The sequence below is a fragment of the Eulemur rufifrons genome, chromosome 7 (genome assembly GCF_041146395.1).
Source record: "Eulemur rufifrons isolate Redbay chromosome 7, OSU_ERuf_1, whole genome shotgun sequence".
Lineage (NCBI taxonomy): Eukaryota > Metazoa > Chordata > Mammalia > Primates > Lemuridae > Eulemur > Eulemur rufifrons.
Genome location: NC_090989.1, coordinates 69639804 through 69666722, shown reverse-complemented (window position 1 = coordinate 69666722; position 26919 = coordinate 69639804). Strand labels below are relative to the sequence as shown.

General features: G+C 35.9%; 1 protein-coding gene and 1 pseudogene across 3 annotated transcripts; both read right to left on the bottom strand.

The window, feature by feature from the left end:
- Positions 1 to 257: 257 nt before the first annotated feature.
- PPP1R2 (protein phosphatase 1 regulatory inhibitor subunit 2) lies at positions 258 to 26919 on the bottom strand. Of its 3 annotated transcripts, none has more exons than XM_069472754.1 (6): positions 26502 to 26919; positions 13311 to 13418; positions 9953 to 10030; positions 9313 to 9407; positions 3462 to 3629; positions 258 to 1602 (listed from the first exon to the last, which is right to left on the bottom strand). In XM_069472754.1, exons 1-6 carry the CDS (start codon positions 26621 to 26623, stop codon positions 1556 to 1558), a joined length of 618 nt encoding a protein of 205 aa, XP_069328855.1. In that variant the 5' UTR covers positions 26624 to 26919; the 3' UTR covers positions 258 to 1555. The 3 variants fall into 3 exon arrangements, with proteins under 3 accessions (XP_069328855.1, XP_069328856.1, XP_069328857.1); XM_069472755.1 differs by having other exon boundaries at positions 1099 to 1602; positions 9310 to 9407; XM_069472756.1 differs by lacking the exon at positions 9953 to 10030 and having other exon boundaries at positions 1099 to 1602.
- LOC138389031 (U6atac minor spliceosomal RNA) lies at positions 8276 to 8470 on the bottom strand (annotated as a pseudogene).

The window sequence follows — 26919 nt, the reverse complement described above, 5'->3', positions numbered from 1 at the left end:
AAGAAAAAACATTCAAAATAATAAGCACATTTTACTAACAGCAAAGAATTCTCCCACTTTTTATTTATTTTGACATACTGATATTTCTACCAACTTGCAAGTGGAAGATAAGCTGTTCAATAAAAGCCTTTTCATATATATAATATACAGAAATTATTTTAAAAGTCTGTTCATATAATGGATTCTTTTGGTACTAACAAAAATTGAGATACAAATAACTGACTAGAAGTGAAACCATCACTAAACCAAGGTACACAGGACTTTCCTGCACTTCATTTCAGGAAAAAGATCCAAATAATTCTTATTGTGTTAGAAGAATAAAGTACATTTGTCACAGTATAACATTATTGTATTCCCTTAAAGCAGGGACTATGTAAAGGTTTTAAATTAAAAAATGTTCAGGCTTACTTCTGTAAACAATCATATCACTGGTTACACACAATTCTCTCATCATGCAAAAAAACCTCAGTTATTTTCTAAAGTCTAATGAAGTCAAACAAACTAATAACAGCAATTTAATTAGCAAGCTGTAAATCAGAGAGGTGTAGAAATTCAGCAGTTGAACTGTATTTCCTACCTACAGTACTACTGCTACTCAATCTATTTTCTTCATGTTTTAGAAGAACTAATGGGCATTGATGGTCAAAATAAGAATGTCTTTATTGCAGCAAATGGCAGAACATGTGAGAGGAAGAGAGTTCCTCATGTCATGACAATCTTTATCATCCTTTAAAAGGTAAAGGATTATGTAAATATGTGTGGAAAGGAATAGGAAACAAAAGGAGGTTAAGACAGATACATAAAGGGAATGCTGGGATAGCTACACAAGAATTATGTTTATTAAAAAAATTGATCTGGAGTCTGCCCAATGTACAAAAAAACCCCAAAAACAATCAGAGCAGACGTTAAATGCAAGTTTAACCTGATAATTTATTTGTGGGGGAAAAAAAGGTAGTTTTGATGAGAGAAAGTTCAATACTTTCCTTGTAAACACAAAGAAACCCAATAGGAATTTTAAAGGTAGTAGGTCAGAAAATGTAACAGTTAACTCTTATAATTCTTTTCAATTCAACAGATAAATCAAGTTGAAGACAAATGTTAAAATACTTTTTAGCCTGACTATTTATCAGCCTATATATCCTGTTGTTTCAATTGGCTTTTGATTTAGAAAAAAAAAAAAAAATTTTTATAAGAGCTTCCACATCTAGAAGTGACGAAAATAAATTAGTTCCCCCTCCCAAAAAATATTGTTTAACCTCTAAAGCATAAAAAGCTATATAGTATCTTATACAAATTAACCAGTGTTCTTACAAAAGTAATGCAGTTTTGGACTGATGACATTACATTGTATTTGTGGTGAAGTACTAGGCACAAGATATCAATTAGGCATTTTCAGTCTACTCAGTCTCTAAGGTTATCATTTAATTCTTGGCAATATATAATAACTGGTATGCATTTTGGTACTTAAGTCATAAACTGTGGAGAACAAGAAGCAGTGTATTATAGTAACAGGGTCTGGATCTAACAAACAATTACAGTATTGAACAAATATCTTCTATGAACTTTGTGATTTGTTTTGCTGTTGGTCACTTGTAGTAGATCCTGCAAAGATAAAAGAAAAACAAGTCAACATAATTTGTTGTGTATTGCCAACCTTGGCTAAAGTTCCCTAACATTGGCATGGATGATAAACAAATACAACAATATTAAAAACAAGTAAGGTATATTTCATGTAGGCTGAATTAGACTAATATGAAAGATCTGTATACCCCCCTAAAATATTCTAAAGAGCAGAATAGAAGTGTCTACTTGGTAATAGGACAAACAGGTTTCAGACTGAATAAATCACAGGTGGAAAGCTAAGGGTTTACTACAACTCAAATATCTGAAGCTATAAAAAGATTTCTATTTATTATCTCAAAACTATAAAATATTAGCTAACGGTCTAAACATGCCACTTTTCTCCAATAAAGCAGGTGGGAATGGGAGAGGGAAGAGACTGCCAATGCTCAAAAAAGTAATGGGTTCTATAAACCCTGGAAATTTAAAAAGCTGATAAAATGTCTTTAAGAGCCCCAAAAGGGTAAGGGACAAATAAGGAACTTATTTCCCTAAGCCTTATCCTATCCTTCTGAGTTTTATGATGCTAAGCAGGACATACTCCAAACTCCTATGTGAGGAGTACTTTATCTTCATTGAAGAAAAATCAGGCACTGAGCTCATACAAATTTGAATCATCTATTATGCTTAAATGAAAAAATACATTTATATACTAAATGTGTGAAATTTAATGTCTTATTAGCAGAGATGGACAAAACGCCAGAGTTATTTTTCAGAAGCTGTGGCTTAAAAAAAAATAGAAAGCCCCTTTAATCTTAGGCACAGTGGAGCTGGCACTAATTTCCAGTGGCAAATGGCAAATGAGGGGTATTCCGAACACCTTAGTACAAGTCACTGAGAGTTGATACTGAAAGTCTGAGTAAAAATTGATGAAAAGTTATAACCAAAAGCATCTATTTGAATACACCGAAAGAAACCATCAAGATATAGGTAAAAGGAGAAACAAAGACTCCAGGGCAACTAGAAGATAGATAATCTAAAAATGAATAGACTAAAAAAAAAAGGAAGAGAGATATGTAAGAACTACTACTTAAGATGAACTTTAAGTTAAATAGAAGCTAAACAGACTGTGGTGTATACATACAATAGAAATGAAATCCTGTATGAAACAGACTAAAAGGCTAAATATGGAATAACAAAAAATACTGTAATTCTGATACTACAAGACAGTGACTCATCAGGATGTATCATAGAATTATTCATTCATATTTCATACTATGCTCACCAAAACAGTAATATAATTATCTATTTTCCTGAGACTTAACCATTCTAGGCACCATAAATAAAATAAGTTATACCTCGACTGAAAAGCATAAGTAATGCAAGTACAAAGAGTAGGCAATGGGCAAAAAAACAAAACAAAACAAAACAAAAAACTTCATTTGTGGTGTAGAAGATTCACCTTCAGTAAATACCAGAGTAACAGTTTATAAAAAATAAATAAATAAAATCTATTTCCTATGACTGATCAAGGGTTGCTAGGCTACAGGGGCTGGCTGTCCAAGACTTCAAAAAAAAAAAAAAATCAAATAATTTGTCAATCTAATAGTCAAAAGAATCAACACTGAAAAGATACAACATACTCTGTACCAAAGAAAAGAAATGTCAAAACAAACTTTCCATATTAAAAACATTTTCTTTGAAAACAACTCTGGGCATAAAAGCTTTATTATTCTGAAATTCCCTACTGGGATTGAAACTTTAGAAACATATTTCATAATAATAAGTGAATCTCAGTAAAATTTTCTGAAGTTTTCTCACAAGTTTAAAGCAAAATAAAGTATATTATTTCAGGCACAGAGGATCACAAAAGTCTCAGTGATATTTTCAAAACATCTAACCTTGATTTGATTGTTCTGTATTCATGCTTTCTCCATGTGTAGTCTCCGACATTTCTTCATCTTCCTCATCATCATGTAGGTCTTTTGAAATTAATTGTCTAGCTAATTTAATATTCAGTCCTTCATTGTAGTGAAGCTTTCTTTTCATTTCAAATTGTCGCCTTTTTTCTGTAAGATACAAGAAAGTAACCTTAGGAAGTCTTATCTCAAGGATTGACCCATGCCTGTTTTGTAAATAAAGTTTTACTGAAATACAATCATACTCATTTGTTTTTGTCATGTTTAAGCCTGTTTTTGTGCTCAATGGCAGAATAGAGTAGTCTGCAATAGAGACCACTGGATGTGTAAAATCTAAAATATTTACCATCTGGTGCTTTACAGAAAAAGTTTGCCAACATCTGCTTTAAATAGTTCAAGAACATCTCAATGGAGAACAGGAACAAGATAGAGCCATTAGAAGTTGTATTTGTGTGTCTATGGTCACACCACCCTGAACGTGCCCGATCTCGTCAGATCTCAGAAGCTAAGCAGGGTCAGGCCTGGTTAGCACTTGGATGGGAGAAGTTATATTTGTGAAGAAAATTTAAAGATATGGGAAAATTATCCAGAAAGAGTTGAATGGGGGAAAAAAAGGCAAGCAACAGTACCATATACTATATATATTATGTACTAAGCCTGCACCCATGAACACAGAAAATAAGACTCAACAATTAACAGTGGTTAATGCATGGGGTAGTCTGAGTATTTTCATATTTTCTATTTTTATAATTAAGAAAAAAATCCTTATTATTTGTTAAGAAACTGCCAAGATTTAAAACACTGCTGGCTAAAAACATAACCTCATTCCCAGAGTAATTTTAAGAGAAACCTGTTTATAAAGGAACGGTGAAGTGATTCCAGATTATTCTCTCATTTATAGCCTTTACCATAGAAACACAACTGATTGTATTAATAGATGGCACCTTAAAGAGCAACAGTTTATGAAGAAATAATTCTTCTTAGACCAGTAAATTAAGAAAACAAAAAAGAGGGGGTCAACATAAAATTGCCAACTGTTTATTTTGTCAATGAAGAACATTAAAATTCATTCACCATTGATTTATTAAAGTTTCATTAAAATATCTTAATGTCAAAAAAGCATAAAGACATCTCTCATAAGGTGATTCAAAATACTTTCTTAATGTGCTCTAATTCTCTTAATTTTATTATAATCTATACTGATATTTAAAAAAATCTTCATGTCACTACTCATTAATCACTTTTCTTTCTCTATTTGGATAAGGGAGAGGGAAAGTTCTGAGACTAACATCCATAACATCACTCTATAAACATTTGTTTCAAATTACCAAGATCTTGCCAGATATCTTTATAAATTAATTTTGTGACATGTTTGCTCTTGAGGGTACCATATTATAGAGAGGAATAAAATTGAAAAAATAAATAAATAAAAAGACCAAATCCTCATGACTAAATTTTTAGTGATGTCTTTCAAGTATTCAAATGATATAAAAGCAATATTAAAAAATAACAAAAAATAATTGTTCTACTAGCCTCCACTACCACAGGTAAATTTACTAAGGTAACACTTTTTTTCATTACAAGGTAACACATGTTCACAGTAGAAACTTAAGAAAACCCCAAAAACCTCTTAATTTCCTCACTCAGAAATTACCATTAACAGTATTTTATAACTGTAGGATGTTTTTATAAAAATGTATCATATACTGTTTTATTTTCCCATTTAATGTATTATTAAGATGAATATGTATCCAGTTTGTACAGGGCAGTCTCAATTTGTGCCTATTTCTTGACAGAACTATAACGATGACCCAGTTTAGACAGTAAAGTATATGAACATATATATAGGTAAACATTCTGCCTCGTACATAGCAGATATACATAATTTTTACATGGTTACAAGGTACTGAGTTATAATTTAATTCCCTATTCGCAAAGATTTCTGATTATCTCCTTTACATTTTCAATGTTTTCATGGTGTAATATATATATATTTGTACATTTATTTTACTATTTTTCTCAATATAAGCCAGTGTTGTTCAAACTGTGCATTATGACTCTTTCATAGGTAACAACCAACATTTAAGAAGATGAAGTAAAATAAATTGGAATGTATCATATATAGTAAAGGCGAGTACTGTTTTGTAAAATTTTTTACTTTTGTCATTATGTGTACATGTATACTGAGTGGGACTTGGTCAAAAATACTTCAAAAAACCTGCCCTCCAGAATGGCCAATTTTTCATACCCACCAATGTTACTGTATGAGTAACCTATTTCTCCACATTCATACTAAAAGAGAACTGTCATTCTTTTTAATCTTTGTTGATCTGCAAGGAAAGAAAGGTACCATGATACTGTTTTAATTTGCACTTTATTATTCTTAGGAATTAATATTATTGTATTTCTCTTTTATGAATGCTATTTACGTAGTCTGAGAAAATTCTTTCTAATTCTAATACGTTGAACTGAGTTTTGCTTCTTATAAATATATTACAATTTTGGAATCATCAATATTAATTATATCACTTAAAATATGCAAAGTATTCATTTCACAGAAAGCTGCTAAGATAAGTGGTGTCAATCTTCTTTGAAAATTTATATTCACTTTATTTATAATCCTTACATGGCAGAGCAACATAATGCAAAGAGTATAAGAACATTTAGGTTTCAGGCCCAGATCTAATAATGGTCAACTACCTGTATGAACTAAACAAATGAATTATTCTTTTTGTACCTACTTTTACTTTTTATGGATACATCCTAAAGTAAGTATTTTTACAGCTCCTAATTTACAAATGAGGAAACTGAGGCTCAGAGAAATTAAGCAAATTAGTCAAGTGGCATACCTGGAGCACAAACAGGTTTGTCTAACTCCATAGTCAATAATTTTAATTGCTAGGCTATACCTTACAAGAAAACTTTTTCCCAAGAATCTCTGCTGTCAATAAACAATGATTTTTCAGACATGTAATTAATTAAAACAACACCTATGTAATTCAGTAATTCTACCAGTGGAAACTGAATTAATGAAATTATAATCAGTCAAATGGCTCCCCCTGCTGGCTAACTCGTGGAACTACAACTCAAGGAACAATGATACCTTTATGAAAACTGACAATATACATTAATAATAAATTTTCTATTCTCAATAGATCATGTTTTTAGAGAGCAATGAGGAAACAAATTAAAAACAATTTGTATTTGAAACCCTTTTCAAGGACCTCTTGGGGATATATTTTTGGAAAATAAGTCAAATCACTGAGAGTAAAAGAGATACAAATTGGGAATACGTTACATGTGAAATTATTCTTATACAAATATTAGGTTCAGACCATCACGGTTCTGTTGAACAGGCTGTATTCTAAAGATGACAGGAAACAGTAGCAAATTATACCTTAGCAGCTACATGTGACAAGAGATCCTGACAGTTAACTAGAAAATATTTGGAGTCTTAGCTCTAAAGTTTTGGGTGGTTTTGGTTGTTTTTTTTTTTTTTGAGAGAGTCCTGCTTTGTTGCCTGGGCTAGAGTGTCGTGGCATCAGCCTAGCTCACAACAACCTCAAACTCCTGGGCTTAAGCGATCCTCCTGCCTCAGCCTCCCAAGTAGCTGGGACTACAGGCATGCCACCACCATGCCTGGCTAATTTTTTCTATATATATATATATATATATATATATATATATATTTTTTTTTTTTTTTTTTTTTTTTTTTCTGAGACAGAGTCTCACTCTGTTGCCCGGGCTAGAGTGAGTGCCGTGGCGTCAGTCTAGCTCACAGCAACCTCAGACTCCTGGGCTTAAGCGATCCTACTGCCTCAGCCTCCCGAGTAGCTGGGACTACAGGCATGTGCCACCATGCCTGGCTAATTTTTTTTTTTTTTTTTTTTGTATATATATATTTTAGTTGTCCATATAATTTCTTTCTATTTTTAGTAGAGACGGGGTCTCACTCTTGCTCAGGCTGGTCTTGAACTCCTGACCTCGAGCGATCCACCCGCCTCGGCCTCCCACAGTGCTAGGATTACAGGCGTGAGCCACCGCGCCCGGCCTCTATATATATTTTTAATTGGCCAGATAATTTCTTTTTATTTTTTAGTAGAGACGGGGTCTCGCTCTTGCTCAGGCTGGTCTTGAACTCCTGACCTCGAGTGATCCTCCCGCCTCGGCCTCCCAGAGTGCTAGGATTACAGGTTTGAGCCACCGCGCCCAGCCAGTTCTAAAATTTTTTCTCAGCTTCTTTAGAGTACAGGTAGTCCCCACATTGTAAAGCTTCAAGTACACTTCTACTCTATTTCCTTTCTTCTTCTTTTTTGTGTTTGTGTTTTTCTTGCATTTTTCCTCCCCATACACAGGCTTGGTTTTTCCTTAAGAAATAGTTGAAAATAAACTATACACAATTTTTAAATTCTTGAGAATATTATACGTTCTCATGGTTCAGAAAGCATAAAAAGCAACAAAGAAGGCCGGGCGCAGTGGCTCACGCCTGTAATCCTAGCACTCTGGGAGGCCGAGGCGGGTGGACCGCTCGAGGTCAGGAGTTCGAGACCAGCCTGAGCAAAAGCGAGACTCCGTCTCTACTAAAAATAGAAAGAAATTATCTGGACAACTAAAAATACATATAGAAAAAATTAGCCAGGCATGGTAGCGCATGCCTGTAGTCCCAGCTACTCGGGAGGCTGAGGCAGGAGGATCGCTTGAGCCCAGGAGTTTGAGGTTGCTGTGAGCTAGGCTGATGCCACGGCACTCTAGCCCGGGCAACAAAGTAAGACTCTGTCTCAAAAAAAAAAAAAACAAAAAACAAAAAAAAAAACGCAACAAAGATAAAATACATTCCTTTTCTTCCCACCTCTACAGGTAACTACTGTTACTTGTGAAAACAGAAACCATGAGCAGGCAGCAACGTCTTAACTGTGTACGTGCTGTATGGGCTACAAGAGCCTCTTCCATCCCTGTTAAGAAGAGGGCTGTCCTGATCTTTCCTATGACACTATTGTTCTTTCAGTTTGATGGGACCTCATAAAGACTGTTCATTTGATAAGTTGTACCATTGTCTAACAACAGAAAAAGCACAAGCAAATGGGAAATTAGCTATTACAGCTATGTACTTTAAGGCCATCCAGTCAATGACTCTAAAAGCATTAATTAACTAATTAATTATTTTAAAAAGAGATGGAGTCTCCAGCCTAGGCTGGTGTGCAATGGCACAATCCTAGCCTGCAGCCTCAAACTCTTGGGCTCCAGTGATTCTCCCGCCTCCAGGCTCCCAAGTTGCACTAGAAAGTACACTGAAAGGAATACTTGTAATTACTTTTTTTTTTTCTGAGACAAGTTCTCACTCTATTGCCCAGGATACAGTGCAGTGGCATCATTACAGCTCACTGCAACCCCATACTCCTGGGCTTAAGCAATCATCCTGCCTCAGCCTCCCAAGTAGCTGGGATTACAAGGCTTGCACCACTATGCTTGGCTAATTTTTAAAATTTTTTTTGTAGAGATGGGGTCTTGTTATTGCCCAGACTGGTCTCGAACTCCTGGGTCCAAGTGATCCTTCTGCCTCAGCCTCCCAAAGTACTAAGATTACAGGTGTGAGCCACCACACCTGGCCACTTACAACTACTTTTAAAGACGGTAATACTTTGAAATTAGGGGGAAAAAAACTATTACACAATGAACCCTCACAAGTAGAATCTGAATTATAAAAATGTTGCTTTCCATTTTCCTATCCTCCACTTTCCAAAAAAGAAAACCATCTGCCGATCTTCCAAATAATGGACTTATTTTAGCAAAAATTATTACCATCATCCTTAAAACAGTAAAGGAAAGAAACTACCTTGTTCTTCCGGTGAGAGGTCACTCTCTTCCTCTCCACTGCTTTCTTGTTCCCGAACCCGATACTTTAGCTCCGAGCCTTCAGCAGCAGCTAATCTATACAACAACCATTTACAAAGAAATTAACACTTTGATATTCTTTTATTATTTAAGAGTCTTATTCAACTTTTGAGTCTCATAAAAACATCTAAAGATCATTAATATGCTAGCAATAATCTGATGAGGAAAATAAAAAGCTAGAGAATAGAAATGGATATAGAAACCAATAAGCAACAAGAATAGTGGAATGGGTGCTAAAATCAAGAACAGCAAAGGAAGAGAGTTTTTATTTTATGAATTTACTTCTTTTTTGCTTTTCTCACGTCTATTAATATTTTTAAAACATAAGTGGCAGGGCATTTAAAAAAAAAAAAACAGGGAAGTGACATACTTCAGTATCCCAGGTTCAGGTACCCTAGTCTTCCTGCCACCTGCATACCTTGATTTTAATCAAGAAATAAGATCGCAAAAATTGATATGAAAAATCTAAACTTAGCCTTTCATTTATTTTATACTTGTACAAGTAAAGCGACGTAAAATGCCTTTAACTCTGTACAACTAAAAACAGCATAAGTGAAAATGCTTTTGTCATCAGTACTTACTTCTTAGCTAAGATATCTGGAGTCATGGCTTCAGTGGTTTCTGAATCACTATGTGCATCTTCATCATCGCCTATCATGCTAGGATGACAAGCACATTGTAATTAATACTTGAAATATAATTTTTCAACAAGAAAAACAAGGTAGAAAAACATAATTCTATCAACCTAGTTTAATATATCAATATATTTATAGCTCTGTCATCATCTTTGAGGTTTAACTTTTAAATAGTTTCTATTCAATGCAAATATTTAAAAGCATAGCACAAACCAAGACAAGACTCCAACTGATTAAAAGAAAAAGTAATCATAAAAATAGCCCTCCATATCCATAAGTTCTACATCAGTGGATTCAACCAACTGATGATTCAACCAACAAAATAAAAACTGCAGCTGTACTGAAAATGGACAGACGCTTTTCTTGACATTATTCCTGTCTAAACAATGTAACAACTATTTACATAGCATTTACATTGTATTATGTATTATAAGTAACCTAGAGATGATTTAAAGTATTCAAGACGATGTGCATAGGTTATATGCAAATACAATGCCTGTTTGTATCAGGGACTTGAGTGTCTATGGATTTTGGTATCTGAAGGGGGTCCTGGAACCAGTTCCCCATGGATATTGAGGGACAACAATACTGAAAACTTGAACATCAGAAAAAAATAAAAACACTACAAAGTTTGAATGATTCCATCAAATGGGAGGGAATAAGTAATGCAAAAAAAACCACTGTTTAGTTTTAGAATAAGTATTTGTATGTCAATCTTATAGTCAAGACAAATGATGTAACAGATACAGGACTAGGTAAAATAACAAAATTGGATCCTAAGGACCTCATTCAGGAAATTTAAAAGCTATTTAGCTTTCCCACTCGACCCTCTAATGAAAAATTTGCTCCCACTTCATTGCAAAAACAAGCATCCTTAGTTCTGAAGCCCTGAAAGCCCTATAAAACAGAACCCAGTTATATAGAAAAAACTGTCAATTTATACATTTGCTGGTTAATTAAGGAGATAAGTTAAGTGCTATAGTTTAGATTATACTCTTTTTCCAAGGGAAGTTGAAATAAACTCATCTACATTATTGGATTTAATTAAGCAGAGTAGGGTAAAATAAACAAATTTGTCAATTTGTGGAATTGTCCTATAGAAAATTCTATTTATGTTATAAAATTTACAGATGAATTGTATGCATGTGTTTATACATGTATATAAAAGGAATAATAACTTTCTGTATAATGTAATACTGTGAGATTCTTAAGTAGTAATACATGATGTCTATAAAAAGCATCTTCTGGCTCGGTGCAGTGGCTCACACCTATAATCCTAGCACTTTGGGAGGCTAAGGCAGGAGGATTGCTTGAGACCAAGAGTTCAAGATCAGCCTGAGCAACACAGCAAGTACCTGTCTTGCTGGGCATGGTGGTGCAAGCCTATAGTCCCAACTACTTGGGAAGCTGAGCTAAGAGGATCGCTTGAGCCCAAGAGTTTGAGGTTGCTGTGAGCTATGACGATGCCACTGCACTCTAGCCCAGGCAACAGAGTAAGACACTGTCCCCCCCCCCAAAAAAAAAAGAGCTATGAAAGGAATTGACAAAAGCTGAGCACATGTATCTGTGCATACATTTATTCTTAATTACTTAGGGACAAAGTAACTTTGCAGCAAATACCTATCATTCATATAATATTTTCAATATAAATGGTCAAAAAATAACGACCACAACTACTTTTTAAAATCACACCAGATCTTAACTCTTTTAGGATGGTCATCCCCAACTACACAAGTAAGTGAGGGATGGCCACTACATTTATTGAAAAGGAAGAAAGCCCTGACTTTGGATTCTGGTACAATCAAAGTTTTAAGAAATGTTTCAGAAGTTGGCTACAGTGGCATGTGCCTATAGTTCCAGCTACTTGGGAGGCTGAGGTGGGAGGATCAATTGAGCCGAGAAGCTGTAGTACCACACTATGGCTGTGATTGTGAATAGCCACTGTTTCCAGCCTGGGCAATGTAGTGAGAATCAAAGAAACAAAGAAAGGAAAGAAAAGAAAAGAAGAAAGAAATAAAGAAAGGGGGATGGGGGAGAGAGAGAACGAAGAAAAGAAAGAAAGAAAGAAAAGAAAAGAAAGAGAGGGAGGGAGGGAAGGAAAGGAAAGGAGGAAGAGGGAAAGAAAGGAAAGAAAGAAGGAAAGAAACAAAGAAAGAAAGAAGGAAAAGAAGGAAAGGAAAGAAAGGAGGACAGAGAAAGAAAGAAACAAAGAGAAAGAAAGAAAGGAAAAAAGAAAAGAAAAGACGAAAAGAAAAGAAAAGAAAGAAGGAAAAGGAAGGAAGGAAGGAAGGAAGGAAGAAAAAGTAGACATGTTTTGAAGTATATACTTGGAATTAGGGGAAAAATAATGTATAAAACTTTATAAAATGTCTATTTCTTCACTCAAATTTCATTAGTATTGGGTTTTAGTATCTGTACCTCCTATTTCATTATTTCTTTCTACCCTTGTCACAATCTGTATTCTTATTTTTATTGTTTTTGTTAGTATCGAGTTATCTCAAATTATTTTCCAAAGTTTTCATCTGTTGATTTAAAATACAGTATTTCTTAACTCTATTTTCATGGTAACTCCTGTATTTATGTTGTCTTACTTCAATGACAAAATATTCCAGTCCTGGAAATCTTTACTTATTCAATACAAGTTATGGCACAATCTCAATTAGGTATTTCTACTTATTTAGAATCTCCAACTTCTTACTTTGCTTTTTACAATGCTTTTCTTACTTACAATGCTTTTTGGTGCATTATTTTTGTCTTCTTACTGGTTATTGCCACACTGTCATTTTGCAATTCATTTAAAAAATTCTGAGACGTGAAACTGCCAAAAATCACAATGTAATTGTCTCAACTACAATATTACATAAGTTCAAAAATAAGGACAGGATATAGTAGTAATGACCACCTGTCTTTCAGCGTGTTAAAACAGAGTTATCATCCATGCAGTTATCCTTTTTTGCAAAGAGACTGAGTAAGCCCCTGATTTCCACTTGGGAAGCAAACAAGACCAAATCTCACCTTCCTTTCAAGGAAGGCGAAACTCACTAATCTTTGTGCATCATTAGTAGCTAATGACCACAGAAGTGCAACAAATAAATGTTTTCTACAATTGTACAATGTACAAAATGGATTCCATAATTTTAAAGTAACACATTACTTCTACTATTACTCAAAAAATGCAGTTAGGTTATTGACTACTGCTCCAGTAACAAATATAAAACATAAATTCAAATTGGCTGTCATCCAGATGCTCATATCAAATGCACAACAGAAACAAGTTACAACAGGAATGTCTATGTAACATTACCTATGGTAAGGAGTGCTTGGTTCATCTATTTTCATTAAACCATAGTCCTTGTCGGCTGGATGATATGTTGCCAGGATGTTCATTTCATCCCACTTCTGGGACTTTTTACTAAAATTGAAAAGAAAACAAAAATTTTCCCAATGCCGTAAAAGATAAACCTACACATTTAAAATTCACAAACATTCAAATCCCGTATTTCAACTTCTTTTTGACTACTAATCTCTATTTTTACATATACTTTCTTGGAATAGAAATTGACTTATGGTAAAAGCAATTAAGTAATTAAAGTAAAATGTTGGTACATATTTTATAGAACACTTAGTGCCCACATATTAAAAACACAGTATTCAGAATCTACATCAGGGCTTCAAAACACTATTACATATTATGACATGCTTAGTCATCATTTGAACTACAGAATTAATAACTAAAATGAAAATCCACACATTGCCTCATGTCAGTAGTTAAGGATTTTTGATCTATTAATAAATACTGGTACCTGTTTGATAAACAAACAAACAAAAAACCCCAGGATCAGTGTACAGGAAGCATAAAAATATATAATAACAGAAACATTTCCTTGGCATAATTTCTTCAGAGATATCCGTAACAATCAGAACATAAAACTATAGAGAAAGTCTCATTAAACTCAGATACCACTAAATAAAGAATTAAATTGCAAATAAAATTATAGCTTAATTAATTCTGAATCTAGAAAAATAAGCATTTAAGAAATGGTGTACTCAGATTTACTTGAAGAGAAACAGAAATGCTTTATAAGTACTTTAGGAACATCAATTTAAATCCAATAAAGTATTTGTACCACTACTAAAGTGCTCAATAATTAAATGCCTAATTGCAAATTATCTATTCATTAAAAAGGACCTCAAAGACCTCTTTACAAGCCAACATTATCTTGTTACATATACAGTTTGTGACTCTGTTATGTACTTGAAAATAAAATTGCTTTAAAAAAAATCAATATAAATGTTACGCTGATTGAACTCATCCTTTCTGCATTTGATCCAAACTGGTGAGGTTTTACTGTAGATATCTTCAATTTCCCAGATCCTGAAATGCCCTTGAAGAATGACATACTTACATGTTACTGTCATATTCCCTTCTCCATGCTCTCAAAAGGGTTTAATGAGTCACCTTAAAAATTACATGTGCCCATTCCTGGCAGGTGAGTCTGATTTTATGTTCTCTTGCTTTCTACCCTCAAGTACCCACAGTGTCCCCATTTCAGACTAAGCGCTTTTTCCTTCATCTTTTATTATGGTAAAATATACATACCATAAAATCCACCATTTTAACTTTTTTTTTTTTTGGCTAATCTTCTCTGTACTGTTCTAATTTTAGTGTATGTGCTGCTGAAGCAAGCACTAACCATTTTTAAGTGTACAATTCTGTGGCATTAAATAACCATCACCATCCATCCATCTCCAGAACTTTTTCATCTTCCCCAACTGAAACTCTGTACCTATTAAACACGAATTCCCCATTCCCCCCTCCCTCCAGGAAACCACCTGACCACCATTCTATTTCCTGTTTCTATGAATTTGACTACTCTATGTACCTAAGTGAAATCATATAGTATTTGTGTAACTGGCTTATTTCACTTAGCATAATGTCTTCAAGGTTCATCCATGTTGTAGCACGTGTCCGAATCACCTTCTTTTGTAAAGCTAAATAACTTTCCACTGCAAACCAAGCAATTTCGACTACAGATTCCTTACAAATCTTACCTACCCTTCATTTTCTCAAGAGGTAAAGGTAGGCCCAGACAGATATTCCACAGGTGACTGACACTACAACTCCTATTTCCCCCAAAAAAAATCAACGTCAGAAGTTGCCTAAAGTCTTTTCACCATGAAAGAGTCAAAGTCTTAAAAGCTTATTTATAAGTTAAAAATTAAGACATATAAGTCATTATTTTTAAGCAGAGAAACAACACTTCTTGCTTAAAGAACTGCTTTGTTCATTCAGAATGGAATTCATGGATATTCGCTCAATTCACCTGAATTTTCAACTACTCAAAATAAAATGTGAGTAGTATTTGAAAAAAGTCATTTGATTAAACTAGACTGGGTAAACAGATCTTGCTTTAACAATATTGATTTCCAGTGTAAGGACCACTATAAAAAAAAAAGAAAAAGAAAATTCATGAAGGTATTGCTACAGCTACACCAACAGGCACAAAAACCTTGCACTTTTTATCTTGTATTGAAAATGCAGCTTTTATGTGGATGCAGGACTGCTACAAGAAAGGAATAGCTATAGATTCTAATACAATTTGAAAAAAGTGGTTTTCATACGGTAACTTAAAAGCAAAAGGAAGGTAAAGGATATAAACCTGAAGAATTTACGCCAGCAAAGGATGGTTTGATAATTTTGAAAGAGGTTTAGCTTAAAAAATGTCAAGATAACAGGAGAAGCAGCTTCTGCTGACCAAGAGGCAGCAGACAAATTCCTAGAGATCATTAAGAAAATCATTGAGAAAAAAGGGTATCTGCCTGAATAGGTTTTTTTATTTTTATTTTTATTTTTTTTTTGAGACAGAGTCTCACTCTGTTGCCCGGGCTAGAGTGCCGTGGCATCTGCCTAGCTCACAGCAACCTCAAACTCCTGGGCTCAAGCGATCCTACTGCCTCAGCCTCCCGAGTAGCTGGGACTACAGGTATGCGCCACCATGCCCAGCTAATTTTTTCTATATATATTTTTTAGCTGTCCAAATCATTTCTTTCTATTTTTAGTAGAGACAGGGTCTCGCTCTTGCTCAGGCTGGTCTCGAACTCCTGACCTCGAGCGATCCTCCCGCCTCGGCCTCCCAGAGTGCTAGGATTACAGGCGTGAGCCACTGTGCCTGGCCCCTGAATACGTTTTAATGCACAGAAAGTGCCCTATTCTAGAAAAATATGCCACCAATAAATAAAGGATATTTATCAGTAAGGAAGAGAAATGAGCTCCAGCATTTAAGGTAAGAAGGGATAAGTTAACTCTACTGTTTTCTGCAAATGCACTAGGGTTTATGATCAGTACTGTACTTATCTATAAAGCTGTTAACTCCCGAGCCTTGAAGGGAAAAGATGAACAACAGCTGCCAGTCTTTTGGTTGTATAAATACAATAAGAAGGCCTGGACAAGAACCCTTTTTCTGGACTGGTTCCATCAATGAGATCAGGTAGTACCTTGCCAGTAAAGGGCTGCCTTTTAAAGTTCTTCTGATACCAGACAAAGTCTCTGGCCACCAAGAACCCCATGAGCTCAATACCAAAGGCTGTCAAAGTGGTCTACTCACCTCCAAACATGTCTCTAATTTAGCCTCTAGATCAGAGGGTCCTAAGGACCCTTAAGGCCCATTACACATAATACTCTATGGAAAGAATTGTCAATGCTATGGAAGAGAACCCCAGCAGAAAGAACATCACGAAAGTCTGGAAGGATTACATCACTGAAGATGCCACTGTTATAGAAAAGCTATGAAAGCCATCAATCCCAAAACAATGAATTCCTGCTGGAGAAAACTGTGTCCAGATGTTGTACATGACTTCACAGATTTAAGATAGAGCCAATCAAGAAAATCATAAAACAGATTGTGGTCAAAAAAAGGTGGGGGGAAGTAACAGAGTGAAGAGTTTCAAGATATGGATCTTGGAGAAATTCAAGAGCTAACAAGACATCACACCAGAGGAATTAACAGATGATTTGATGGAGATGAGAAATTCTGAACCAGAGCCAGAAATTGAAGAAGATGCAGAAGTAGCAGTGCCAGAAAACAAATTGTTATTAGACAATCTGGCAGAAGGTTTCTGACTATTGTAGACTGCTTTTGATTTCTTTTACAATACAGACCCTTCTATGACATGCACACTGAAACTAAAGCAAACAGAAGACGGATTGGTATAACATAGAAACATTTTTAGAGAAATGGAAAAGCAAAAGTCAGACAGAAATTATGATGTGTTTCCATAAAGTTACACCTTGTGCGTCTGCCTTTCCTTCCACCTCTTCTATCACCCTCAGACAGCAAGACTAACCCCTCCTCTTCCTCCTCCTCAGCCTACTCAATGTGAAGACAAGGATGAAGACCTTTATGATGATCCACTTCCACTTAATAGTAAATATATTTTCTCTTATGATTTTAACATTTTATTTTCTCTAGCTTACTTTATTGTAAGAATACAGTATACAATACACATAATATACAAGATATGTGTTAATCGACTACTTATGTTGTAAGTAAGGCTTCCCAGTCAATAGCAGGCTATTTGCAGTTAAGTCTTGGGGAGTCAAAAGTTAGATGTGGATTTCTGACTTCCAGGGTGGGGGAGGGTGTCAGTGCCCCAATGCTTGTAGTTCAAAGGTCAACTGCACTCTACATGGAAATTAATAATAAAATGAGATTTTAGTAACAATCCTTATGATTTAGAGTTGTTGAACCAACTGAAATAATGTCTGTGAAACCAAATTATAAAAGTACCACACAAATATAGTTTTTATGATTTTATTTATTTTTAACTTTTAAATTATAGTTTTAAATTTTTATTTATTTATTTACTAATCAAATGCAGTAGTGAGAAGGGAGGAAAGAGCAAAATAAGGAGTTCAATCTGTGACTGTGAAAAATCAATTGAGGTAACTCAATACTTTTGGACCAGCCTTTTATGATTTTAAAATCTAAAGTCTTGGGTTAAGAATCTGAAACAAGATCTCACTTAGCACTGTAGGGATTTGGTTTAGATATGGCATTCTGAAAAGAAGTTTAAATTGCTTTTGTACTGAATTCCTTCTACCTTTGCCCTGTTAAGACTCAAAATTTAAATGATTTTGAAATATTTAAGATATGCTACAGTATGAGTATTTCTTTCTAAAAAACATTTTTCTATTTCTCTCTAAATCTACAGTTTCAAAAATTTTATTTTGCTACATAGCTCTACAACATACAAATTTCTATAAACTTAGAAAGTAAATGATTAGGTCTGCTTATACCATATTCTATATAAGGAAACTCACAGTGAAAAGAGATACACTTCTAAAGATTTAAGATAGCAGAAATGATCAAGAGGCTTCCAGGCCGGGCGTGGTGGCTCACTCACGCCTCTAATCCTAGCACTCTGGGAGGCCGAGGCAGGTGGATCGTTTGAGCTCAGGAGGTCGAGACCAGCCTGAGCAAGAGCAAGACCTCATCTCTACTAAAAATAAAAAGAAATTAGCTGGACAACTAAAAATATACAGAAAAAATTAGCCAGGCATGGTGGTGCATGCCTGTAGTCTCAGCTACTTGGGAAGCTGAGGCAGGAGGATTGCTTGAGCCCAGGAGTTTGAGGTTGCTGTGAGCTAGGCTGACGCCACGGCACTCTAGCCCGGGCAACAGAGCGAGACTCTGTCTCAAAAAAAAAAAAAAAAGAAAAAGAAAAAAGGAAGCTTCTCACTAGTAGGATAATGAAAAAAATGGACACAAGTTTTAAGAGTAGGTTAATTTTGTGAAGAAAGCATCCAATTAATAATCAAGTGGAGATTTGTAATACTGTAACTAAATGTTCCCCCATAAACATTTCCTATTAAAGTTACTGTAAAAGAAAACTAGCATATCTCCATTTACATAAAGTTCAAAAGCAGGCAAACTAAAGTGTAGGGATGTATACTTCAGCGATTACCACAAAAGTCAGGATAGTGGTTTCTACTAGGGGGAAGGAGGAGACTAATTAGAAAAGGCAAGTGACATTTCTGAGGTAATAGAAATATTCTTGACTAGGATGGTGGTTACGTGGGTGTTTGCCTTATAATATTTTCTTACACTTTACATTTAAAACACTTTGCTATACGTGCATTACAATAAAATACTTAAAAAACTAAACACATATTAATGACCTTGTTGCACCCTTCCTAATCTCAAAGCAAAACAAGTTATTTCCTAAATGATGTTACCAATATTGAATTAAAATGATAATTTATTGTCACTGTTGGTTAGGATAGAAAGAAAATGAAGATGGACCTTTAGAGTTTAAAAAGTATCTCTAATGGGAGGGAACCCCAACACTCTTGTAAATCTTTTTTGCAAGATAAGAAGAAAAAGAACTACAGAACACAAGCAGAAATATGTTTTCTTAAAATTAAGAATAAAATTTGATACTTTGCTAGTACAGGTGTTTGAGTTAAAATTTATTGCCTTTAATCCCAGTGCTTTGGGAGACCAGGGTGGAAGGAGCACTTGAGGCCAGGAGTTTGAGGCCTGGGCAACATAGTGAGACCCTGTCTCTACAAAAAAGTTTTTTAAAAAATTAGCCAGGCCTGGTAGTACACGCTTGTAAACCCAGCTACTTGGGAGGCTGAGGTGGGCAGATCCCGTTAGCCAGGAGTGTGAGGCTGCGGCGAGCTATAACTGTGCCATTGCACTCCCGTCTGGGACTCAGAGCAAGAACCTAGCTCTTAAAAGAAAAATTATTAAGAACTTTGATAGTTCATTCCATGTTACCATACATAGCATTTTTTTTTAAAAGAGGACCATTTATAATGTCCCAAATAATTACCAAAACATGTTAGGATTGGGTATTTGTGTGTATGTTTTTTCCACCTCAGCAGATATAAAATAGTATTTAAAAACTGTTTTGTGTTTCTTTGTTGATTACCTAATAATATGAAAAATACTTTTTTTACTTTGCTTGTGTGAATCACATTTACATCCTTGGCCTATCTATTGGAAATGTTCCCATAAATTTGCATGAGTTATTTAGATTTATATACATAAACCACATTATATAAACCCCCAGTTTTTCCCAGTCTGTTTGGAGTTTAATTTACTTTCCACTGTGAATGGAAGCTTTTTCCGTTTGCTCAACATAACACTAAGAGAAAAAGAAATCTTTAGAAGTACTCAGATCCAAGAAAGATAACAATATTCTGCAATAATAGGCATTTAAATAAGGATATAAAACAACAGCTCCAATGCTGGGAACTTTTAGGTAGAAAGTAAAGCAGAAGAAACTGTTAGCAGAGGACAGTGGATATGAAAATTAGCATCTCTAAAGTTTTGGTAGAATTAACACTAGCTGCGGAATAACAAAACCCCAGGAGTGAACCTGAGTTTAATTCCAATACCATCATGAACTGTATGACCTTCTTAGGGTATCTCCACAGACAAAAACAGGGGCACCACCATTTACAATGCAGATCTGCTGTACGGTGAAAGCACCTGCTGGTTTCAGGTTGCCCCCTCCCTCTTGGGTGACTAGTTTTCTTACAGCCTAAATCTGGTCCTGAAAAAGTCACCACTTCTCACTTTCACTTTGTTAGCTCAAATGGTGCCATCTAAAAGACCTACTGGTACTTCTTGTTACACGTGACTTGATCATTTGATAATTTTGGTTGTGCTTGGAGTGGGAAGCAGAATTTTGCCTCAAGGTGTTTAAATTTAATTGTACATTTCAATAAATGGTTCTTTCTTTAAATGAAGATTCAATTTACGTAGTAGACTGACAAAATATAAGACTTTGGGCCGGGCGCGGTGGCTCACGCCTGTAATCCTAGCACTCTGGGAGGCCGAGGTGGGCGGATCGTTTGAGCTCAGGAGTTCGAGACCAGCCTGAGCAAGAGCGAGACCCCACCTCTACTAAAAATAGAAAGAAATTATATGGACAGCTAAAAATATGTATAGAAAAAATTAGCCGGGCATGGTGGTGCATGCCTGTAGTCCCAGCTACTCGGGAGGCTGAGACAGGAGGATCGCTTGAGCTCAGGAGTTTGAGGTTGCTGTGAGCTAGGCTGACGCCACGGCACTCACTCTAGCCTGGGCAACAGAGTGAGACTCTGTCTCAAAAAAAAAAAAAAAAAAAAAAAAAAAAAAAAAAAAAGACTTTGAAACCTGACAACAATACTGAACAATTAAATTAAAATTTAACAATGAAAGCAATTACAAGCAAGCAAAGAGTAACTTCTGGAAACAAACTTTTTATTTTACTCAGTGAGCCTTTGACTATAACATTCCACATCACTTTATAGACAGAAAAAGACAAAGTCAGAGTGTGCTTATACCTTAAATTGTATCAATCAAAATCATTAGTCCAAGCACAAATTTTTTTCAAGCAGAATGTGCTTGCATATTACCTAAGGCTACTATAAAATTTGAATTGAACAGAGTAGTGGACTACCCCAAAGCAGACTGTGTAAAACAACCCACTGAGATGTGGGAAAAATGAATTTCTACATTTATTTCTATTACAATAAGGCTAACATTTAAGGGTGAGGCACTGGCTTAAACACTTTGCATTTATTAATTCATTTAATCTTAAACTAAGGCACAGATATAATGAATAACTCACTGAAAATCACAGCTAATAAAATTTGCTATTAAGTGGCAGACAGGATCCGAACCCAGGCAGTCTGCCTCCAGATTTACCACTGAACTATAATACTTCTCACAAGATAGGCTTTAATAACATTTAATATATTATCAATAATTCCAAATGCACATTTTTATACCTCTGAAAAAGAATATGTATTAGAATCGATTGGATCTCATAATCATAATTGGCAGTGTTTTTTCTTTCTTGGTGGTATCTCGTAGAATCAACAGTGTCTTGTTTTCAATGAAAAACACATATGTACTCTGGTCTATTAAGTTAGACCCTCACAAGTTGTGCACTACATTCAAGGTGTTCTGAAAGAATAACGAAAATTCCACAATCATAGGAGATGACACTGGTGTTCAAACTAGTTCAACAGTGTTGCAATGTACTGAGATTTATCTATGCCTAATTATGTGGATTTATGAGTTCTATCCAGTTTTAATTTAACTGACCCTCAAAAACTGGTACCTGAAGAAATCACTCCTTGAAGAAAATAGTGTCAATGCAAGGTATAGAGAGAATAATAACAGCACTCAGTCATACAAAAAAATAAACAAACCCCCCTTGATCAGTTCTGACAAGCACTGGATTAAAAAAATAGAAATATTTGAAATATGGCTTTATATGAACCTCACTTTAAGGGTCTATTTAGTCTTGATAATTATCTAAGGATAGTAGTATATATGTGTATGAATTATAAACATACATATTTGAAGTGTGTTTGAAATTTTTTCCTTAAAAAAAATCCCTTAGTAATATCCCACTGTATTTTACCTGATAAAGGCACCAATAAAAGATAGGGTTCATCCTCATTACCTACTTGCTAAAATTTGTAATCCCCAAATCAACATTTGAGGCACTTTATTGATCACTCGTAGACATATGCAGAGCAGGGGAAAATTTGAGTTACCCATTGCACCCATCCCCAGCTGAGGCATTATGTTCCTGACTGAGGTCAAACAAGGGGATGCTATGCCTTCTTGATTTAGCTCACATACTGTAAAACAGTATCCTTTTCAAGGTCTGTTTAGTACCATGTTTTTGCATTTTTGTTGATGAATTTCATGTATAAAATGGCTTCCAAGTGTAAAGTGCTATCTAGTGTTCCTAAGTGCAAGAAGGCTGTCATGTAGGACTTACTTGGAGAAAATAACACGTTAGACAAATTTTCTTCATGTAGGAGTTATAGTGCTGTTGGCTGTGAGGTTCAATGTTAACAAACTAACAATATATATTAAATAAGATGTCTTTAAATAGAAATACACAGAAAACAATGTTATGTATTGATTAAGTGATGAAAATGTGACCAGAGGCTTGTAGGAATTCAACCCCACATTTCCCTAGGAGCTAAGGGTTTAGTACTCGTTAACTCAGTGTCTATCAGGACTTTATAGGACATTATTACTGTAATGACAATCAACTTAGATCTCTTGTCATTTTCACATTAATATGAGATTCTTCTTTATACTCTGTGTTCTAGCATTTCAAGTTAGAGTATTACATTACCTTTGTAAGTTTCTGAATTCTAAGTGTATTGTAATTGCAAGAGCTATTTATTTTCAGTATTTTTTATACAAAAGGGGGAATACTGGTTGTAATTAAATTAAAATTAAACATTACAAAATGCTTGTTTCAAATGTATTCAGCTAGTCATCCCTTGGTATCTGTGGGGAATTGGTTTCAGAACCCTCCTTGGATATGAAAATGTGCAATGCTCAAGTCTCTTCTATAAAATAGTGAAGTATTTGCACATAACCTATGCATACCTTTCTGTATAATTTAAATCATCTCTAGATTATTTATAATACTTAATACAATGTAAATGCTGTGGAAATAGTTGTTATACTGTATTTTTTAAAAAAATTTGTATTTTAAAAAATTGTTGGCCGGGCGCAGTGGCTCATACCTGTAATCCTAGCACTCTAGGAGGCTGAGGCGGGAGGATCGCTTGAGCTCAGGAATTCGAGACCAGCCTGAGCAAGAGTGAGACCCTGTCTCTACTAAAAATAGAAAGAAATTAGCCAGACAACTAAAAATATATAGAAAAAATTAGCCAGGCATGGCAGCACATGCCTGTAGTCCCAGCTACCCAGGAAGCTGAGGCAGGAAGATCACTTGAGCCCAGGAGTTTGAGGTTGCTGTGAACTAGGCTGACGCCATGGCACTCTAGCCTGGGCAACAGAGTGAGACTCTGTCTCAAAAAAAAAAAAAAATATTGTATTGTTATTTTATTAAATGTTTTTGATCCATAGTAGGTTGAATCTGTGGATGCAAAATCCGTAGCTACAGTGGGCCAACTACATAGTTTTATTGTTTCTGTTCAAACCTTCTTTATGAGTAACTTCCCATAGAGTTACCAATATTATTTGCATGATCTGTGACATTAATAATAATGTATATTTGTTCTGGTTTGAATGTTTGTCCCCTCTGAAACTTATGCTGAAACTTGATTCCCAATGTGCCAGTATTGAGAGGTGGGGCATTTAAAAGGTAATTGGGCCATGAGGGCTTTGCTCTCATGAATGGATTATCCATTCATCAATTAACGGGTTATCATTAAAGGGACTGGTGGCTTTATAAGAGGAAGACAAACCTGAGCTAGCATGCTCAGCCCCCTCACCATGTGATGCCCTGTGCTGCCTTGGGACTCTACAGAGAGATCCCGCCAACAAGAAGACACTCAACAGATGCACCTCCTTGACCTTGGACATCCCAGCCTCTAGAACTGTGTAAAATAAATTTTGTAAAATAAACTTTGGTAATTTATAAATTACCCAGTTTCAGGTATTCCATTATAAGCAACAGAAAACAGACTACAACAATATTGTATTAGTAATAGAATTCGTTTCTTTGCTTTACAGTCACATAACAATGGTCACGAAAAAGCCCATCCCTTTCATCACTTGGAACTAAACACCATAAACTCCAATGTATTAGTGCTCTATAGCTTTCTCTGAAGATAGGACTATAACCCTCTAACTAGATGAGTTAGTTACCTACCTTGCAAAAGTCCCTTTTAAGTGAATCTGCCCTGCCAGCAGCTCCTACAGAAGCAGCCCTACATAGATAGTTGAGTTTGTCTAGTACAGTGGCCTTTGGGGCAGAAAGATCTGAATGTAAACCCCAGCCAATAACAGAGATAAGAGGCAACCCACAGAGTGGGGCCATGGCAAATTACAGTAGATCAAAGCTGAGAATAAACAGAAATTAAGTAGGCAGAGAAGGAGAAAAAGATTAAGCCACTTGGTATCCAACAAAAAGAAGCTCACACTAGAGAACAGCTAAATAACAAATGCCAGTGAGGACCACATTCCTGCTGCTGAAAAACCTGAAGCTGCATTAGAGACTTCTATAGTTATTTTATTTATCTTTTAACTATCTTGGCCTTCCCGCTACCGTTATGTTCTGGTGAGATTCTGTTTTCTTAATTCCATGACCCACAACCATCCAATTCCCCACCACCACCCCCACTTACAGTGGCTTACCCCAAATAGAGGTTGGACAATTACATGTGAGGGAATATAAGATTCAAGTATCTAAGAACACACGCATGGAGGAGTTGCTAGACAAAACTAAGGTCGTTTCCAACCCCAAGGCACAATTCTAAGTTGTGATCCTACTTAGTATTTTCTTCAAGATAGCACGAGTCCCTATAAATTTATCACTACCAAGTACTAGTACCTTTCATGATCCTAATTAGATCTTTCATACAGGAATGCCCTAGTTCCAATATTCTAAGATTTCATGAACATCCTCATTTTAGCCTCGTAACTACAAATTTTAACAACTTTTCTTCAGCCTTATTTCCAGAATGTAGAGTCCTTACATTTTTAATTTTTAGTATAACCTAAGCCCTCTTGCACTTCTAACCCAGCACTATATTTTATTCTATAGATACTGTACTGTAACATTTTTTTCATAGAGCACTGCACCTTGGATACCTTTCTCTGTACATAAATGCCTATCGCATTCTTCTTTAAAGACTGGTATATTGTTCCATTATACAAATGTACCATAATTAATATTTTATCAGTTCTCACTAATGGACTTTGGGTTGTTTCCAACTATTACTATTACAAACAACGCTTCAGGTCAACACCTTTTTAAATGTGTATTTGCAGAGTATGCAAAAGCAACTAAAATATCACTGGGGCATTAAGTTGCTCCTCTCTGAACTGTTCTGAGCTTAGATATGTCTTTGAACAGGTCCCAAAACTAGAAAGCACTCAAAACTTTAGTTCCAGCAGATGCAAAAATAATTAGAAATAAATAGCTTTCCATTAAATATAGATCAAGGACTTGGAAAATTCTGGTTTCTCTTAGCACAGAAATAGTGACAAACCAGGAATTAAGAGAGTGTGGCACGATGCTAATGGGGAAATGGTCTTTCTTGAGGGATCTTATTACCTTGAACCTAAATGTTAAAGGGTTCCAAGACAAGAAAATACACTTTAAATATCGAAGAATTTTAGATTCCTCGAGATGAGGTTAAGAAATAATAAATGCTGAACAGTGGAAGCTCTGAAGCTTCAGTTCGATTCTTTAATGTTCCCAATTACAGGAAGTTAAAAGATCACGTCTGTTTAAAAAATGTTATAGATGCACATATACTAAAAAAAAAAAAAAAAGGAAACACGATAAACGTCATCGGTCCTGCCTTCTTTAACATCACTCCACCCCGCGGCTAGCCGGAGGAGGAGGAGACCGGAGCGGCGCCGGAGCCGCATCCTCGCAGCGGAGCCTGCCCGCGCTCGGTGTCGGGGTCAGGTCGGTAACGGCGGCGGCGCGCCAGGCCGCCAGCCGGGAAGGAGGGGCTCCTCCGGCCATCCCTCCCAACTCTCACCTCAGCTCCTCTTCGACACTCCCGCGGGGCTGGTCGGCCGACGCCACCACAGAGGAAGTCGTAGAGGTCTTGTTCTTCAAGATCCCCTTGATCGGCCGGTGCGAGGCCGTCGAGGCCGCCATTGCCGGGCGCTCCGGCTGTCGGCTCAGGGTCGCTGCTTGGCGTGGAGTCCGCGAAGAGAAGGGTCGGGCGCTCGCTGACACCCGCTAGGCAGCCGCGGAGCCCGCTTGGGGCTAAAGCGGCCGCACCTGCTGTCTCGGAAACGGCCACCGGCGTCGTTGTCACGACACAACGACCCCGACGCCAGAGCCAACGCCGCGCGGGTGGCGGCCCTTCGCGCGCTCTTGCCGGGGGCACTTTACCCGCAGCTCACGGAGAGACACCGGCCTAGCGCCCCGGCGCTGGAGAGACGCCGACG

Coding starts and splice junctions, on each gene's coding strand:
- PPP1R2 (XM_069472755.1), bottom strand. CDS start 26,623: ATGGCGGCCTCGACGGCCTCGCACCGGCCGATCAAGGGGATCTTGAAG. Junction 13,419..26,501: donor AGTGTCGAAGAGGAGCTGAG/GTGAGAGTTGGG, acceptor TTTCAATTTTAG/TAAAAAGTCCCAGAAGTGGG. Junction 9,408..9,952: donor CCAGATATCTTAGCTAAGAA/GTAAGTACTGAT, acceptor GTTGTTGTATAG/ATTAGCTGCTGCTGAAGGCT.